This window comes from Pseudophryne corroboree, chromosome 5 (assembly GCF_028390025.1).
Source record: "Pseudophryne corroboree isolate aPseCor3 chromosome 5, aPseCor3.hap2, whole genome shotgun sequence".
NCBI lineage: Eukaryota > Metazoa > Chordata > Amphibia > Anura > Myobatrachidae > Pseudophryne > Pseudophryne corroboree.
In genome coordinates this window covers 214,808,132-214,825,644 of record NC_086448.1, presented here as the reverse complement: position 1 = coordinate 214,825,644, position 17,513 = coordinate 214,808,132, and the positions used below count along the sequence as shown (strand labels likewise).

Below are 17,513 nucleotides of genomic sequence, written 5' to 3'. Positions count from 1 at the left end.
AGTGTACGGATGTATGGATGGCAGCGTCATAGGGAGCGATGTCGGAATGCTGTTATAGGATTCCTAATACAAAGTGGAATCCGTATAGTGGGCGGGGCTGACACCACGTTGGGCTTGATGGACAGGTAGTGTGGCAAGCTCGGCCAAATTGGCGTCTGACGTCGCCCGCAGTCCACACTGTTGTGAGGAGTCCGAGTTAATTTTGACTGTGTAGTGCACTCGCAGAGGACCTACCGCCCGTCCCCTCCTCGCATCTGAGCAGCAGGTCAGGCTCTTATTTTCTTTTTAAGCAGGAGAGGCCGAGTGAACTGTGAGCAGGGGGGCAGAGCTAGATGGGACCCAGAAGGGCTGCTGTGCTGTCAGAGAGGGAGAGGAAGAGAGAGATGAGGCTGCTGCAGATCCCCAGCTGATTGTGAGGTAAGCGTGTGTATGTACAGTGTATGTGTGCAGTGTTTGTATGTGTTCTAGTGTTATAGCTGTGCCCTTCGAAAACAGCCTGCCACCCCCATGTCTCCCTCTCTTGCTGCCCCTGGTCTCCCTGTGTCTGTCTCTTTCCCATGTTTCACTCTCTCTGTCTCTCTCACTGCCCCTGGTCGGTCTGTCTCTCTTGCTTCCCCTGGTCTGCCTGTCTCTCTCGCTTTCTCACTGCCCCTGATCTGTCTCTTGCTGCCTCTGGTTTGTCTCTATCTCTCGCTCCCCCTGGTCCGTCTCTTTCTCTCGCTCGCTCTCTCGCTGCCCTCTGGATTGTCTCTCGCTGCCTCTGGTCTATCTCTCTATCTCTCTCTGCCCTTGTCCAGCGGCTGAACTAGCGTCAATGCAAGTGGTGCATTGCACTGAGGCCCAGTCTGACGGAGGTGTCCACAACAGGCAGCAGTATAATGAGTCAGACAGCCTCATTACACGCTGCCCACCGCTGCGCCGCATGCTCGCTCCGGCGGTGTGTGCTGCAGTGCGCTCCGGGGAGCAATATTTTTTTGTGCAATCAGGGTGCGGTTGGTCTATAGATCAGCGGCGGCCTCCCTGGCATCATGAGTTTGCCTTTAAACCCCAAACCTTTTCTTAATGGCCTTACTGGTAAACCGGTAATGGTAAAACTGAAGTGGGGTATGGAATATAAGGGTTACCTGGTCTCTGTGGATGGATACATGAACATGCAGCTTGCAAATACAGAAGAGTATGTAGATGGTGCATTGTCTGGACATCTGGGAGAAGTTTTAATACGTGATGGCTATATAAAGGCTGTCGGACCCACGGAGGTCATCCGTAGTGAATTTTCCCACGTGTTATTTGAGACTGTAATTGACTGTTCTGGAAAGTGTGTTCTGCCAGGATTTGTAGATGCGCACACTCATCCTGTCTGGGCTGGTGATCGAGTGCATGAATTTGCTATGAAGCTTGCAGGTGCCACGTACATGGATATCCATCAGGCTGGAGGTGGGATCCATTTCACAGTAGAGCACACAGAAGCGGCTTCTGAGGAAGAGCTATTCTGCAGCTTTAGGCAGCGCCTGGACCGCATGCTGAGATGCGGAACCACTTTAGTTGAGTGCAAGAGTGGATATGGCTTGAAGCTGGAGACTGAACTGAAGATGCTGAGAGTGATTGAGCGAGCACAAAGAGAAATGGATATTGGCATCTCTCCTACATACTGCGGGGCACATTCTGTACCAAAGGGAAAGACAGTAGAAGAAGCCACCAATGACATCATTGAACATCATCTCCCTGCTCTGAAGTGAATGGCAGTGAATGGTGAAATTCATGTAGATAATATTGATGTGTTCTGTGAAAAAGGAGTCTTTGACTTGGAGTCCACAAGAAGGATTCTACAGGCTAGGCAAGCTATAGGTTTACATCTGAACTTTCATGGCGATGAACTGAACCCCATGAATTCTGCTGAGTTAGGTGCAGACTTAGGAGCTCATGCCGTGAGTCACCTAGAGGAAATAAGTGATGAAGGCATTGCTGCATTAGCTGCAGCAAAGTGTTCTGCCATTTTGTTGCCTACAACTGCGTACATCCTAAGACTTAAACAACCCCGAGCTAGGGACATGCTCAATGCTGGTGTAATAGTATCTTTGGGCAGCGACTTCAATCCAAATGCTTACTGCTTTTCTATGGCACGCAACACAGACGGAGAGACCACAACCATCATCCTGTTCGTGACGCCACTAAAAGTTAATCTAATGTAACACTCTTGAGGAATTGGATATGATGGGTGACTTAGGTAAGTATCTCACAAAAACTTCAATGTAATAATCAGAGAGTGTGATGAATGTTGGTAGGTTACTAAGCTCGTGTTTCCTCTCGAGATAAGTATCAGATATGTTGTGACAGATGTATATAATTTACCTTCTGTTCTTTTCTCTCTCTTTCTTTCTTTAGGTTCTTCCTAATCCCGAGCCGGAACTCCTTTAGGTGTGGACTCCTGACCGAAGTATACTTCCAATATATATATATGCCATTTTTAGACTAATTGGAGCATAAATTATGACTAAATGGATAAACTTTACAACACTGGAAGACGAATACATTAAAGATAAATGATTTATTGAACTGGAATCGGGAATATTGTGGTGCTCTTCTATCACGGATACTGGAAAGGTCTAAATAACGGTTAGTTCCCTAACACAAACAACTTTCAATATATCAAAGCATAAATAAGGTTGCACAATTTCAAGGTTTACCTAATATATTTCAATTTATACAGGTGTACCTTATTCTTAAGTTGGTATACTATATGGCTATTCCCATACAACCGGTACAGTCCAACCGAATCTACCCCAGTTCAGCTGAGCGCTCTTTTCGTTGGTGCACAAAAACAGTCTGATAGGTTAGTTAGTCTCCTCGTGGTCTCTTGCTTCCTGTTTTGTCTAGTAAGCGGGTTCCTCTAAAAGATTAAGGGTACTGATCCTTTCCTGTCACGATCACTATCCCATCATTTTGTAATCCACTGGAGAATATGTCAGCTACACCGTGTTTCCACTTCAGAGGTAACTAACTCAGTAGAAACAGTATCTTTCTTATGGGATTATACCTTCCTTGTTAGCAATAAATAATATTGTCTCTCTCTCAGCTATCGGTCCTCGCAGGTATTGACTATAGGGTAGGATAACTGCTGGGTCGTGTCAGTCGTTACCGTCTGACAACTGTTGAAACTACTCCCTTTAGGAGTGCTGATGTTCCCTTTCTTATTAACCTCATTTAATTAAAACAATGATGAGGTAAAATGTCCGACTCGACTGTTACCTCTGTGGTTTTTGGGACAGTATTGGGAAAAACATAGGGTCGGAGGGAAAATAGATGGGATCTGGCTTGCAATACTGACAGTTTCACTTTTCACTTAATTTATACCACGGTACAGAGCATGAATATTGGAGTTATAGGTAACCTATCTATCATAGGCTTTGTCCGTCAAGTGCGAAGGGCAGTTAAGATACTATTGCTTCTCTGATGGCGTGGACCAAACTTTAATAACTATTCAGGGTGAGAGAAGGGAGATGTCTCATTATCTTGGGGCTCATGGCAGATCTTTCTGACTGTACTGGCTTTCCTGTCCTCTCTCTCTTTCTCTGTCTTATCGTGATCCGCCTCCACTGTGTGTCAAATACAGTCACTCATTACTTCCCCGAGTAATCTGTCCCCAGGGTGAACTTCCACCGTGGTGGTGGGTGTATCGTGTGCCCTGTCACTCACGATTTGATGGGTGGACTTCTCCCGCTGCGTCACCGCTGTGTAAATGGTGACGGCCGGCTTCCTGCTCCCTTCACTCCGCTCTGCACTCCGGGATCTCGTGTCGCTGACTAGGGGTAAGCCACTCACGGGGATCCTCTTTTGGATGTCCGCAGGCCGGTCTCTCTGTGCCGCGTCTTTTCCTCAATGCGCTCCCCAGCACTCCGTCCTTCCCTGCTCTCAGCTCCTTCAGCAGAACGCGCGCCACCCTTCAATCGCTCCCCTTTTATCTTCTCTCCTCTCTGCCCCGTATGTGTCCCGCCAGTCGCGCGAGGACACACCGTCTGTCTAGTCTCTCTCCTCTGGGTCTCTATGACCTCCAGGTACCCCTCCGGGTGCACTGTTCCCAATGGTCCTGTTTCCCACAGCTGGCCGTTTTTCTACCTTGATACCTCTTTTTTTATCACAGTCACAAGTCTCAAATTCCGGGTATTACAAGTGATCACATCACCCTTCAACCCGACACCGCACTGCTGTTGCTGTCAGTTCCTGCTGATGGCCCACACTACATGCTGGGAGAAGGAGGAGGGAGTCAGGGGACTGAGCAGCTGCCGTGAAGAGCCTTCCCAGAGCCAGAGAGCCAGCCAGGAGGCGTAAAGTATGTAAGTACCAGAGTGTGTGTGTTTAGCTGTATGCGTATTTTGCTATGTGTGTGTGTGTGTGTGTGTGTGTACAATTGTTTTGCTGTGTGTGTTTAGCTACTTGTGTGTTTTGTCATACGTGTGTATATGTGTTTTGCTATGCGTCTGTATTTTACTATGCGTGTGTGTATATACAGGGCCAGCCCGACCGTTACATCGCGGAGAGTATCATATGTGGAGGGTGCTGCGACTGCCTTCTCATCCCGTTTGTCACCTCCTGAGGTGTGCTCGCAGGGTGAGGTGAGTGGGGAGCCAGGGAGCGAAACCACTGGGACAGGGTCGCACACTGTGGCTGCCACATTTCTTCAAGCACACTTTCTCTCTGTCACCTCTGCCTCAGTCAGTCACTCTCTACCTGTCACCCCTTCCTGTCACCCACTATCTACCTGTCATCCCTGCCTCAGTCACCCACTATGTCCCTGTCACCCCTGCCAGTCACCCACTATCTACCTGTCATCCCTGCCTCAGTCATCCACTATGTCCCTGTCACCCCTGCCTGTCACCCACTATCTACCTATCATCCCTGCCTCAGTCACCCACTATCTCTCTGTCATCCCTGCCTTAGTCACCCACTATCTCTCTGTCACCCCTGCCTGTCACCCACTATCTACCTGTCATCCCTGCCTTAGTCACCCACTATCTCCCTGTCACCCCTGACTCAGTCACCCACTATGTCCCTGTCACCCACTATGTCCCTATCACCCCTGCCTCAGTCACCCACTATCTCTCTGTAATCCCTGCCTCAGTCACCCACTCTCAACCTGTCATCCACTATCTCCCTGTCACCCCTGCTTCAGTCACCCACTCTCTACTTGTCACCCCTGCCTCAGTCACCAACTCTACCAATCACCCCTGCCTGAGTCTTCCACTCTCTACCTGTCACCCCTTGCTTCGGTCACCCACTATGTCCCTGTCACCCCTGCCTCAGTCACCCACTATCTCCCTGTCACCCCTGCCTCAGTCCCCCACTATCTCCCTGTCACCCCTTGCTTCGGTCACCAGCTATGTCCCTGTCACCCCTGCCTCAGTCACCAACTCCACCAATCACCCCTGCCTCAGTCTTCCACTCTCTACCTGTCACCCCTTGCTTCGGTCACCCACTATGTCCCTGTCACCCCTGCCTCAGTCACCCACTATCTCCCTGTCACCCCTGCCTCAGTCCCCCACTATCTCCCTGTCACCCCTAGCTTCGGTCACCCACTATGTCCCTGTCACCCCTGCCTCAGTCACCCACTATCTCCCTGTCACCCCTGCCTCAGTCCCCCACTATCTCCCTGTCACCCCTTGCTTCGGTCACCAACTATGTCCCTGTCACCCCTGCCTCAGTCACCCACTATATCCCTGTCACCCCTGCCTCAGCCACTCACTATCTCCCTGTCACCCGTCTCAGTCGCTCAGTGTCTCCCTTTCACCCCTGTCTCAATCACCCACTATCTCCCTTTCACCCCTACTTCAGTCTCTCACTATCTCCCTGTCGCCCCTACTTCAGTCACCCACTAACAGTTTTTTTTTGTGGTGCGTGCTGTCATTTTCAATAAGTGAGAGGGGCCCAATGCATATTGTTGCTCCTGGGCCCTCCATTCTCTAGTTCCGTCACTGCCCTTGTCTGTCTTTCTCTTTCGCTACCCCTGGTCTCTCTGTCTATCTCTCTCGCTGCCCCTAGTCTCTCTGTCTGTCATTCTCTCGCTGGCCCTAGTCTCTCTGTCTGTCATTCTCTCTGCCCGTGGTCTCTCTGTCTGTCATTCTCTCGCTGCCCCTAGTCTCTCTGTCTGTCATTCTCTCGCTGCCCCTGGACTCTCTGTCTGTCATTCTCTCGCTGCCCCTGGTCTCTCTGTCATTCTCTCGCTGCCCCTGGTCTCTCTGTCATTCTCTCGCTGCCCCTAGTCTCTCTGTCTGTCATTCTCTCGCTGCCCCTGGACTCTCTGTCTGTCATTCTCTCGCTGCCCCTGGTCTCTCTGTCATTCTCTCGCTGCCCCTAGTCTCTCTGTCATTCTCTCGCTGCCCCTAGTCTCTCTGTCATTCTCTCGCTGCCCCTAGTCTCTCTGTCATTCTCTCGCTGCCCCTAGTCTCTCTGTCTGTCATTCTCTCGCTGCCCCTAGTCTCTCTGTCTGTCATTCTCTCGCTGCCCCTGGTCTCTCTGTCTGTCATTCTCTCGCTGCCCCTAGTCTCTCTGTCATTCTCTCGCTGCCCCTAGTCTCTCTGCCTGTCATTCTCTTGCTGCCCCTGGTCTCTCTGTCTGTCATTCTCTCGCTGCCCCTGGTGTGGTTCTCACACTTGCTGCCCATGGTCTGTCTTTCTCACTGCTGCTGGTCTGTCATTCTCTCTCTCTCTCTGCCCCATGTCTGTCTCTCTCTCTTACTGCATCTGGTCTCTATGTGTCTCTCTCTCGCTGCCCCTGGTCTGTCTTTCTCTAACTGACCCTTGTCTGTCTCTCTCTCGCTGCCCCTGATCTGTATCTGTCTCTTTCTCCCTCTCTCTGCCCCTGGTCTGTCTCTCTCTCTCTCACTGCTTCTGGTCTGTATCTATCTCCCTCTCTGTCTCTGCCCCTGGTCTGTATCTTGCTGCCCTTGGTATCTGTCTCTCTCTTACACTGTCCATGGTCTGTCTCTCTCACGGTCCATGGTCCATCTGTCTCTCTTGCTGTCCATGGTCTGTCTCTCTCGCTGTCCATGGTCTGTCTCTCCCGCTGTCCATGGTCTGTCTCTCCCGCTGTCCATGGCCTGTCTCTTCCGCTGTCCATGGTCTGTCTCTTCCGCTGTCCATGGTCTGTCTCTCTCGCTGTCCATGGTCTGTCTCTCTCTCTCTCTCGCTGTCCCTGGTCTCTCTCTTGCTGTCCCTGGTCTCTCTCTCACTGTCCCTGGTCTCTCTCTGACACTCTCTCGCTGCCCCTGGTCTCTCTCTCGCTGCCCCGGTCCCTCTGTCACTCTCTCGCTGCTCGTGGTCTGTCTGTCACTCTCTCTCTGTAATGGTTCCTGGTCTCTCTCTGTTTCCCCCTTTCTCTCTCCCCTATGTCTCCCCATCTATCTCTCTGCCCCTGGCCTCCATCTGTCTGTCTCTCTCTGCCCCTGTTCTTTCTCTGGCTCCTCCTCTCTCCCCCATGTCTCACGGTCTCTCTGTCCCTGCTTTCTGTCTCCTCCTCTCTCTTTTCCCAGATGTCTCCCAGTCCCTCTCTAGCCCTAGTCTGTCTGTCTCACTCTCTCTGCCCCTGGTCTGTCTCTGTCTCCACCACCTCTCTCTCTTCCATGTCTTCCAGTTTCTCTCTGACCCATGTCTCCCTCTCTTTCTGCCACTGGTCTCTCACTGTCTCTGCCCCTGATCTCTCGATATCCCCCCCCCCTCTCTCTCTGTCTGGCCCTGGACTCTATCTTCCTCTTTCCCATGTGTCCCTTTCACTGCCCCTGGTGTCTCTCTCTCTCTCTCTCTCTCATGTCTCCATCTCTCACTGCCCCTGGTCTGTCTCTTGCTGCCCCTGGTCTCTGTCTCTCTATCTAACTGTCCCTGGTCTCTCTCTGTCTCTCTCTTTCTGTAACAGCCCCTGGTCTCTCTCTGTTTCCCCCTCTCTCTCTCTCTCTCTGGCTCTGGTTGCTTTCTCTCTCTCTGCCCCTGGCCTCCATCTGTCTCTCTGCCCCTGGTCTGTCTCTGTCTCCACCACCTCTCTCTCTTCCATGTCTTCCAGTTTCTCTCTGACCCATGTCTCCCTCTCTTTCTGCCGCTGTCTCTCACTGTCTCTGCCCCTGATCTCTCTATATCCCCCCTCTCTCTCCCCCATGTCTCCCTCTCTCTCTGTCTGGCCCTGGACTCAGTCTTCCTCATTCACATGTGTCCCTCTCACTGCCCCTGGTCTCTCTCTCTCTCATGTCTCCATCTCTCACTGCCCCTGGTCTGTCTCTTGCTGCCCCTGGTCTCTGTCTCTCTATCTCACTGTCCCTGGTCTCTCTCTTTCTGTAACAGCCCCTAGTCTCTCTCTGTTTCCCCCTCTCTCTCTCTCTCTCTCTCTCTATCCCCATCTCTCTCTGGCTCTGGTCTCTTTCTCTCTCTCTGCCCCTGGCCTCCATCTGTCTCCCTGCCCCTGGTCTCTCTCTGTCTCCCCCTCTCTCCCCCATGTCTCCCCATCTCTCTATTCCCCAATGTCTCCCAGTTTCTCTCGGGCCCTGGTCTCTCTCTGTCTGTCTCCCTCTCTCTCTCTACCCATGGTTTCTGCCTCCCTCTCTCTGCCCCGGTCTGTCTCTGTCTCCTCCACCTCTCTCGTTCCCATGTCTTCCAGTCTCTCTCTGACCCTGGTCTCTCTCTGTCTCTGACTCTGGTGTCTCTCTCTGTCTCCCCCCCCTCTCTCTCTCCCCCATGTCTCCTCTCTCTGGCCTTGGTCTCTGTCTCACTCTCCCATGTGTCCCTCTCACTGTCCCTGGTCTCTCTCTCTCTCTCTCTCTCTCTCTCTCTCTCTCTGCTCCTGATCCTTTCTCTCTCATGTCTCCATCTCTCTCTCTCTCTCTCTCTCTGCCCCTGGTTTCTCGTTCTCTTTCCAATGTAACCCTCTCTCTCTGCCCCATGTGTCTCTTTCAGTTACTCACCAAAACAGTGATAATGCCCATCCCCAGCTGACCATGCCCCTTTTTTGGAAGTGCATGATTTTTTTTTGTGGGGGAGGAGGGCATTCTTCAACATGCCCTGAGCACCAAAGACCCTAGTTACGCTTCTGCTAGCCATACCCACTCTGGTGGAGACCTGAGTTGGGAGGGGCCCTTAACATTTTTTGCTATGGGGCCCACAAAGTCTAGTTACGCCCCTGTCTTGGCTTATTATAAGGGCACAGTCGTGCCCTTATATAAAGGCTGAATCGAACAAACGGAATTCTCCTATAAGGAACTCCTGAGATGGGGACAGGCATAACTCAGGATAGAGGATGAATTAAGACTTTGGTTTTGTTATGTTCGATAGAGCTTGTCTCAGTGTAGTGCATTTTATGGTTAAGGTTTTTCAGAAAGTTAAAGGTTTTTTTAAATTTAGTAAAATATGCCCCATTTTAAAGATAGGGCATTTCAATTTGTTGCTCACGATCAGTAGCCACCTGCATGGGGTGTACTCAGAGTAGCTTCAAATGGGTGTACAAATATGGCCGACTTTGAAGCAATATAATCTGCCTGTTTCTGCCCGGCCACCCCCCGGGGAAAATTCAACTCTACTACAAACCCGGGTGACCTGGCCATTATATGTACAGCTACTGTATCTCACCCATCAGTGGGTAGAGGAAAAAGGAAGCAATCACCTGAAACTGATAAAAGAGCGTGCGTGGGAGTGAGAGTGTGAGTGAGGCAGGTGCTGGCTTTTACCATCTGAGGGGTTTATTCACGAAGAAGTGATGAGTGGAGTAGTGAGCCTGTGGGGAAATTGCCCATGGCAACCAATCAACTTCTCCGTACAATTGAATAGTATGCAAATAATAAATGTTACTTCAAAGCTGATTGGTTGCTATGGGCAACTTCTCCACTGGCTCACTTCTCCACTTTTATCACTGCTTCATGAATAGATCCCTGAGAGAATAGAGATGTGCACCGGAAATTTTTCGGGTTTTGTGTTTTGGTTTTGGGTTCGGTTCCGTGGCCGTGTTTTGGGTTCGAACGCGTTTTGGCAAAACCTCACCAAATTTTTTTTGTCGGATTCGGGTGTGTTTTGGATTCGGGTGTTTTTTTCAAAAAACCCTAAAAAACAGCTTAAATCATAGAATTTGGGGGTCATTTTGATCCCAAAGTATTATTAACCTCAATAACCATAATTTCCACTCATTTTCAGTCTATTCTGAACACCTCACACCTCACAATATTATTTTTAGTCCTAAAATTTGCACCGAGGTCGCTGGATGACTAAGCTCAGCGACCCAAGTGGCCGACACAAACACCAGGCCCATCTAGGAGTGGCACTGCAGTGTCACGCAGGATGGCCCTTCCAAAAAACACTCCCCAAACAGCACATGACGCAAAGAAAAAAAGAGGCGCAATGAGGTAGCTGTGTGACTAAGATAAGTGACCCTAGTGGCCGACACAAACACCTGGCCCATCTAGGAGTGGCACTGCAGTGTCATGCAGGATGGCCCTTCCAAAAAATACTCCCCAAACAGCACATGACGCAAAGAAGAAAAAAAAGAGGCGCTATGAGGTAGCTGTGTGACTAAGATAAGCGACCCTAGTGGCCGACACAAACACCTGGCCCATCTAGGAGTGGCACTGCAGTGTCACGCAGGATGGCCCTTCCAAAAAACACTCCCCAAACAGCACATGACGCAAAGAAAAATGAAAGAAAAAAGAGGTGCAAGATGGAATTGTCCTTGGGCCCACCCTTATGTTGTATAAACAGGACATGCACACTTTAACCAACCCATCATTTCAGTGACAGGGTCTGCCACACGACTGTGACTGAAATGACGGGTTGGTTTGGACCCCCACCAAAAAAGAAGCAATTAATCTCTCCTTGCACAAACTGGCTCTACAGAGGCAAGATGTCCACCTCATCATCATCCTCCGATTCATCACCGTGTACATCCCCCTCCTCACAGATTATCAATTCATCCCCACTGGAATCCACCATCACAGCTCCCTGTGCACTTTGTGGAGGCAATTGCTGCTGGTGAATGTCTCCATGGAGGAATTGATTATAATTCATTTTAATGAACATCATCTTCTCCACATTTTCTGGAAGTAACCTCGTACGCCGATTGCTGACAAGGTGAGCGGCGGCACTAAACACTCTTTCGGAGTACACACTTGTGGGAGGGCAACTTAGGTAGAATAAAGCCAGTTTGTGCAAGGGCCTCCAAATTGCCTCTTTTTCCTGCCAGTATACGTACGGACTGTCTGACGTGCCTACTTGGATGCGGTCACTCATATAATCCTCCACCATTCTTTCAATGGAGAGAGAATCATATGCAGTGCCAGTAGACGACATGTCCGTAATCGTTGGCAGGTCCTTCAGTCCGTACCAGATGTCAGCATCAGCAGTCGCTCCAGACTGCCCTGCATCACCGCCAGCGGGTGGGCTCGGAATTCAGAGCCTTTTCCTCGCACCCCCAGTTGCGGGAGAATGTGAAGGAGGAGATGTTGACAGGTCGCGTTCCGCTTGACTTGACAATTTTCTCACCAGCAGTTCTTTGAACCCCTGCAGACTTGTGTCTGCTGGAAAGAGAGATCCAAGGTAGGTTTTAAATCTAGGATCGAGCACGGTGGCCAAAATGTAGTGGTCTGATTTCAACGGATTGACCACCCGTGAATCCTTGTTAAGCAAATTAAGGGCTCCATCCACAAGTCCCACATGCCTAGCGGAATCGCTCAGTATTAGCTCCTCCTTCAATGTCTCCAGCTTCTTCTGCAAAATCCTGATGAGGGGAATGACCTGACTCAGGCTGGCAGTGTCTGAACTGACTTCACGTGTGGCAAGTTCAAAAGGTTGCAGAACCTTGCACAACGTTGAAATCATTCTCCACTGCGCTTGAAACAGGTGCATTCCACCTCCTATATCGTGGTCAGTTGTATAGGCTTGAATGGCCTTTTGCTGCTCCTCCAACCTCTGAAGCATATAGAGGGTTGAATTCCACCTCGTTACCACTTCTTGCTTCAGATGATGGCAGGGCAGGTTCAGGCGTTTTTGGTGTTGCTCCAGTCTTCTGTACGTGGTGCCTGTACGCCGAAAGTGTCCCGCAATTCTTCTGGCCACCGACAGCATCTCTTGCACGCCCCTGTCGTTTTTTAAATAATTCTGCACCACCAAATTCAAGGTATGTGCAAAACATGGGATGTGCTGGAATTTGCCCAGATTTAATGCACACACAATATTGCTGGCGTTGTCCGATGCCACAAATCCACAGGAGAGTCCAATTGGGGTAAGCCATTCTGCAATGATCTTCCTCAGTTGCCGTAAGAGGTTTTCAGCTGTGTGCGTATTCTGGAAAGCGGTGATACAAAGCGTAGCCTGCCTAGGAAAGAGTTGGCGTTTGCGAGATGCTGCTACTGGTGCCGCCGCTGCTGTTCTTGCGGCGGGAGTCAATACATCTACCCAGTGGGCTGTCACAGTCATATAGTCCTGAGTCTGCCCTGCTCCACTTGTCCACATGTCCGTGGTTAAGTGGACATTAGGTACAACTGCATTTTTTAGGACACTGGTGAGTCTTTTTCTGAGGTCTGTGTACATTTTTGGTATCGCCTGCCTAGAGAAATGGAACCTAGATGGTATTTGGTACCGGGGACACAGTACCTCCAACAAGTCTCTAGTTGGCTCTGCAGTAATGATGGATACCGGAACCACGTTTCTCACCGCCCAGGATGCCAAGGCCTCAGTTATCCGCTTTGCAGCAGGATGACTGCTGTGATATTTCATCTTCCTCGCAAAGGGCTGTTGGACAGTCAATTGCTTGGTGGAAGTAGTAAAAGTCGTCTTACGACTTCCCCTCTGGGATGACCATCGACTCCCAGCAGCAACAACAGCAGCGCCAGCAGCAGTAGGCGTTACACGCAAGGATGCATCGGAGGAATCCCAGGCAGGAGAGGACTCGTCAGAATTGCCAGTGACATGGCCTGCAGGACTATTGGCATTCCTGGGGAAGGAGGAAATTGACACTGAGGGAGTTGGTGGGGTGGTTTGCGTGAGCTTGGTTACAAGAGGAAGGGATTTACTGGTCAGTGGACTGCTTCCGCTGTCGCCCAAAGTTTTTGAACTTGTCACTGACTTATGATGAATGCGCTGCAGGTGACGTATAAGGGAGGATGTTCCGAGGTGGTTAACGTCCTTACCCCTACTTATTACAGCTTGACAAAGGCAACACACGGCTTGACACCTGTTGTCCGCATATCTGTTGAAATAATTCCACACCGAAGAGCTGATTTTTTTGGTATTTTCACCAGGCATGTCAATGGCCATATTCCTCCCACGGACAACAGGTGTCTCCCCGGGTGCCTGACTTAAACAAACCACCTCACCATCAGAATCCTCCTTGTCAATTTCCTCCCCAGCGCCAGCAACACCCATATCCTCCTCATCCTGGTGTACTTCAACACTGACATCTTCAATCTGACTATCAGGAACTGGACTGCGGGTGCTCCTTCCAGCACTTGCAGGGGGCGTGCAAATGGTGGAAGGCGCATGCTCTTCACATCCAGTGTTGGGAAGGTCAGGCATCGCAACCGACACAATTGGACTCTCCTTGTGGATTTGTGATTTCGAAGAACGCACAGTTCTTTGCTGTGCTTTTGCCAGCTTAAGTCTTTTCATTTTTCTAGCGAGAGGCTGAGTGCTTCCATCCTCATGTGAAGCTGAACCACTAGCCATGAACATAGGCCAGGGCCTCAGCCGTTCCTTGCCATTCCGTGTGGTAAATGGCATATTGGCAAGTTTACGCTTCTCCTCCGACGATTTTATTTTAGATTTTTGAGTCCTTTTTTTACTGATATTTTGTGTTTTGGATTTTACATGCTCTGTACTATGACATTGGGCATCGGCCTTGGCAGACGACGTTGATGGAATTTCATCGTCTCGGCCATGACTAGTGGCAGCAGCTTAAGCACGAGGTGGAAGTGGATCTTGATCTTTCCCTATTTTTGGAACCTCAACATTTTTGTTCTCCATATTTTAATAGGCACAACTAAAAGGCACCTCAGGTAAACAATGGAGATGGATGGATACTAGTATACTTATGGATGACGAGTGACTGACGACACAGAGGCAGCTACAGCCGTGGACTACCGTACTGCGTCTGCTAGTATAGAGATGATAATGATATAAAAAATATATATATATCACTACTGCAGGTATATATAATATAATGACGGACCTGCTGGACACTGTCAGCAGACTCCTAAACTACTAGTATGAAGAAGATAGAAAAAAAAACCCCACCACAGGTAGGTATACAATTATGGATGAGCACTGACGACACAGAGGTAGCTACAGCCGTGGACTACCGTACTGCGTCTGCTAGTATAGAGATGATAATGATATAAAAAATATATATATATCACTACTGCAGGTATATATAATATAATGACGGACCTGCTGGACACTGTCAGCAGACTCCTAAACTACTAGTATGAAGAAGATAGAAAAAAAAAACCCACCACAGGTAGGTATACAATTATGGACGAGCACTGACGACACAGAGGTAGCTACAGCCGTGGACTACCGTACTGCATCTGCTAGTATAGAGATGATAATGATATAAAATATATATATATATATCACTACTGCAGGTATATATAATATAATGACGGACCTGCTGGACACTGTCAGCAGACTCCTAAACTACTAGTATGAAGAAGATAGAAAAAAAACCCCACCACAGGTAGGTATACAATTATGGACGAGCACTGACGACACAGAGGTAGCTACAGCCGTGGACTACCGTACTGCGTCTGCTAGTATAGAGATGATAATGATATAAAAAATATATATATATCACTACTGCAGGTATATATAATATAATGACGGACCTGCTGGACACTGTCAGCAGACTCCTAAACTACTAGTATGAAGAAGATAGAAAAAAAAACCCCACCACAGGTAGGTATACAATTATGGACGAGCACTGACGACACAGAGGTAGCTACAGCCGTGGACTACCGTACTGCGTCTGCTAGTATAGAGATGATAATGATATAAAAAATATATATATATCACTACTGCAGATATATATAATATAATGACGGACCTGCTGGACACTGTCAGCAGACTCCTAAACTACTAGTATGAAGAAGATAGAAAAAAAAAAACCACCACAGGTAGGTATACAATTATGGACGAGCACTGATGACACAGAGGTAGCTACAGCCGTGGACTACCGTACTGCGTCTGCTAGTATAGAGATGATAATGATATAAAATATATATATATCACTACTGCAGGTATATATAATATAATGACGGACCTGCTGGACACTGTCAGCAGACTCCTAAACTACTAGTATGAAGAAGATAGAAAAAAAACCCCACCACAGGTAGGTATACAATTATGGACGAGCACTGACGACACAGAGGTAGCTACAGCCGTGGACTACCGTACTGCGTCTGCTAGTATAGAGATGATAATGATATAAAAAATATATATATATCACTACTGCAGGTATATATAATATAATGACGGACCTGCTGGACACTGTCAGCAGACTCCTAAACTACTAGTATGAAGAAGATAGAAAAAAAAAACCCACCACAGGTAGGTATACAATTATGGACGAGCACTGACGACTCAGAGGTAGCTACAGCCGTGGACTACCGTACTGCGTCTGCTAGTATAGAGATGATAAAGATGATAGAGATGAACAAAAAAAATATAACACTACTGCAGGTAAATATTTATATAATATAATGAATGACGGACCTGCTGGACACTGTCAGCAGAATGCGTTTATAGAATAAAAAAAAACAAACACCACAGGAGTGTTTAACTTTTTCAGGCAGACAATATACTGGTGGTCACTGGTCAGTCACACTGGCAGCAAAAGTGTGCACTGTACTCCTGCTATAACTGCACCCCAGTCTCCCCCACAATTCAGCTGTGTGAGCAGTGAGCACTCAGCACAGTCAGATATACATAGATGATATTATCATGCAGCACACTGAGGCTGAGCACAGATATGGTATGTGACTGTGTATCGGTTTTTTTCAGGCAGAGAACGGATTATATTAAATAATAAATAAAACTGGTGGTGGTCACTATTAACTATCAGCAAAACTCTGCACTCTGAGAACTCCTAATGCTCCCCAAAATTACTAAGTTAGTAGTAAATCAACTCAAGTGTCTCTATCTATTCTAACGGAGAGGACGCCAGCCACGTCCTCTCCCTATCAATCTCAATGCACGTGTGAAAATGGCAGCGACGCGCGGCTCCTTATATAGAATCCGAGTCTCGCGATAGAATACGAGCCTCGCGAGAATCCGACAGCGGGATGATGACGTTCGGGCGCGCTCGGGTTAACTGAGCAAGGCTGGAAGATCCGAGTCTGCCTCGGACCCGTGTAAAAAGGCTGAAGTTCGGGGGGGTTCGGATTCCGAGGAACCGAACCCGCTCATCTCTATGAGAGAAGAGTGTGAGATCGGTGGTGTAGGGCTGGAAGGCGCTGTAGTTGAGAGTGCTGTGCGTACTGGTGTACATGCCCAGCATAGAGGTGACAGTGGTGGTGGAAGTGCTGCACAGCTCTGACCCTGCAGGCCTCCCTGATCTGGCTGCGGCAGCTGCTGCTGCGGCCTGAACCCCCTGCCAGTCCCCTCCATAGACTTCCGCCTGGCCAGCCCTGAGGTACTGGGGGTAGCCCAGATGCGGGAAGGGTATGTTTCTGCCTCTGACTTTCTCTCCGGCAGGGGAAGGTGACAGCGGCGGAGGAAGTGCTTCCCACCTCAGACACTGCAGGCCTCCCCGATCCAGCTGATGCTGCCAGAACCCCCTGCTGGTCTCCTTTGTAGACTGCCGCATGGCCAGTGCTGAAGTGCTGGGGGTAGGCCAGCTACGGGAAGAGTATGTCTCTGCCTCGGGCTCACTCTCCGGCAGGGGAAGGAAGCGCTGATTCTCTGGCACAACAGGGAGGGCTGGGCTGCAGGAACACAGCACTGGAAGAAACAGGAGGCCGAACTTGTGACCAAAAAGTGAGCAGTGCAGTGATCAGCCCCCTGGTCTTTCCCTCTCTCTGGGTGCAGAGCTGTATTCTACAGAGAGAGATGGGATGGGAAGAAGGGGAACGGCACCTGACACACACACACACACACTCATACATGCGCAACATCTGACACACACACATATACACGTGCTGCACCTGACACACACATGTAGCATTAAACACAATAATATAAACATGCAGCACCTGACACACACATACACACGCAGCACCTGACACATACATATACACGCACAGCATCAGACTCATTAATAAACACATGCAGCATCAGACACACTAATATACACATGCAGCAACTGACTCACACACACATATACACACACAGAGCATCTAACACACATATACACGCGCAGCACCTGACGCACACTCATGTACACGCGCAGCACCTGGCGCACACTCATGTACACGCGCAGCACCTGGCGCACACTCATGTACACGCCAGGGACGTGCGGTGAGCTAAATAGCTCAGCAGGCACTAGCTAGCGCCAGAGGCAAATTT

General features: G+C 49.3%; 1 protein-coding gene and 1 long non-coding RNA gene across 2 annotated transcripts in view; one reads left to right on the top strand and one right to left on the bottom strand.

Annotated features, from left to right (window-relative positions):
- LOC134928937 (uncharacterized) overlaps positions 1-17,513 on the bottom strand; it is a 118,066-nt gene that overhangs the window by 78,687 nt on the left and 21,866 nt on the right. The window lies entirely within an intron of this gene.
- On the top strand, positions 927-2,115 carry LOC134928936 (probable imidazolonepropionase). The gene has a single exon (XM_063924854.1). It carries the CDS (start codon positions 1,029-1,031, stop codon positions 1,734-1,736), a length of 708 nt encoding a protein of 235 aa, XP_063780924.1. The 5' UTR covers positions 927-1,028; the 3' UTR covers positions 1,737-2,115.

Bases quoted from the DNA above. Each gene is read 5' to 3' on its own strand.
- LOC134928936 (XM_063924854.1), top strand. From the start codon at position 1,029: ATGAGTTTGCCTTTAAACCCCAAACCTTTTCTTAATGGCCTTACTGGT.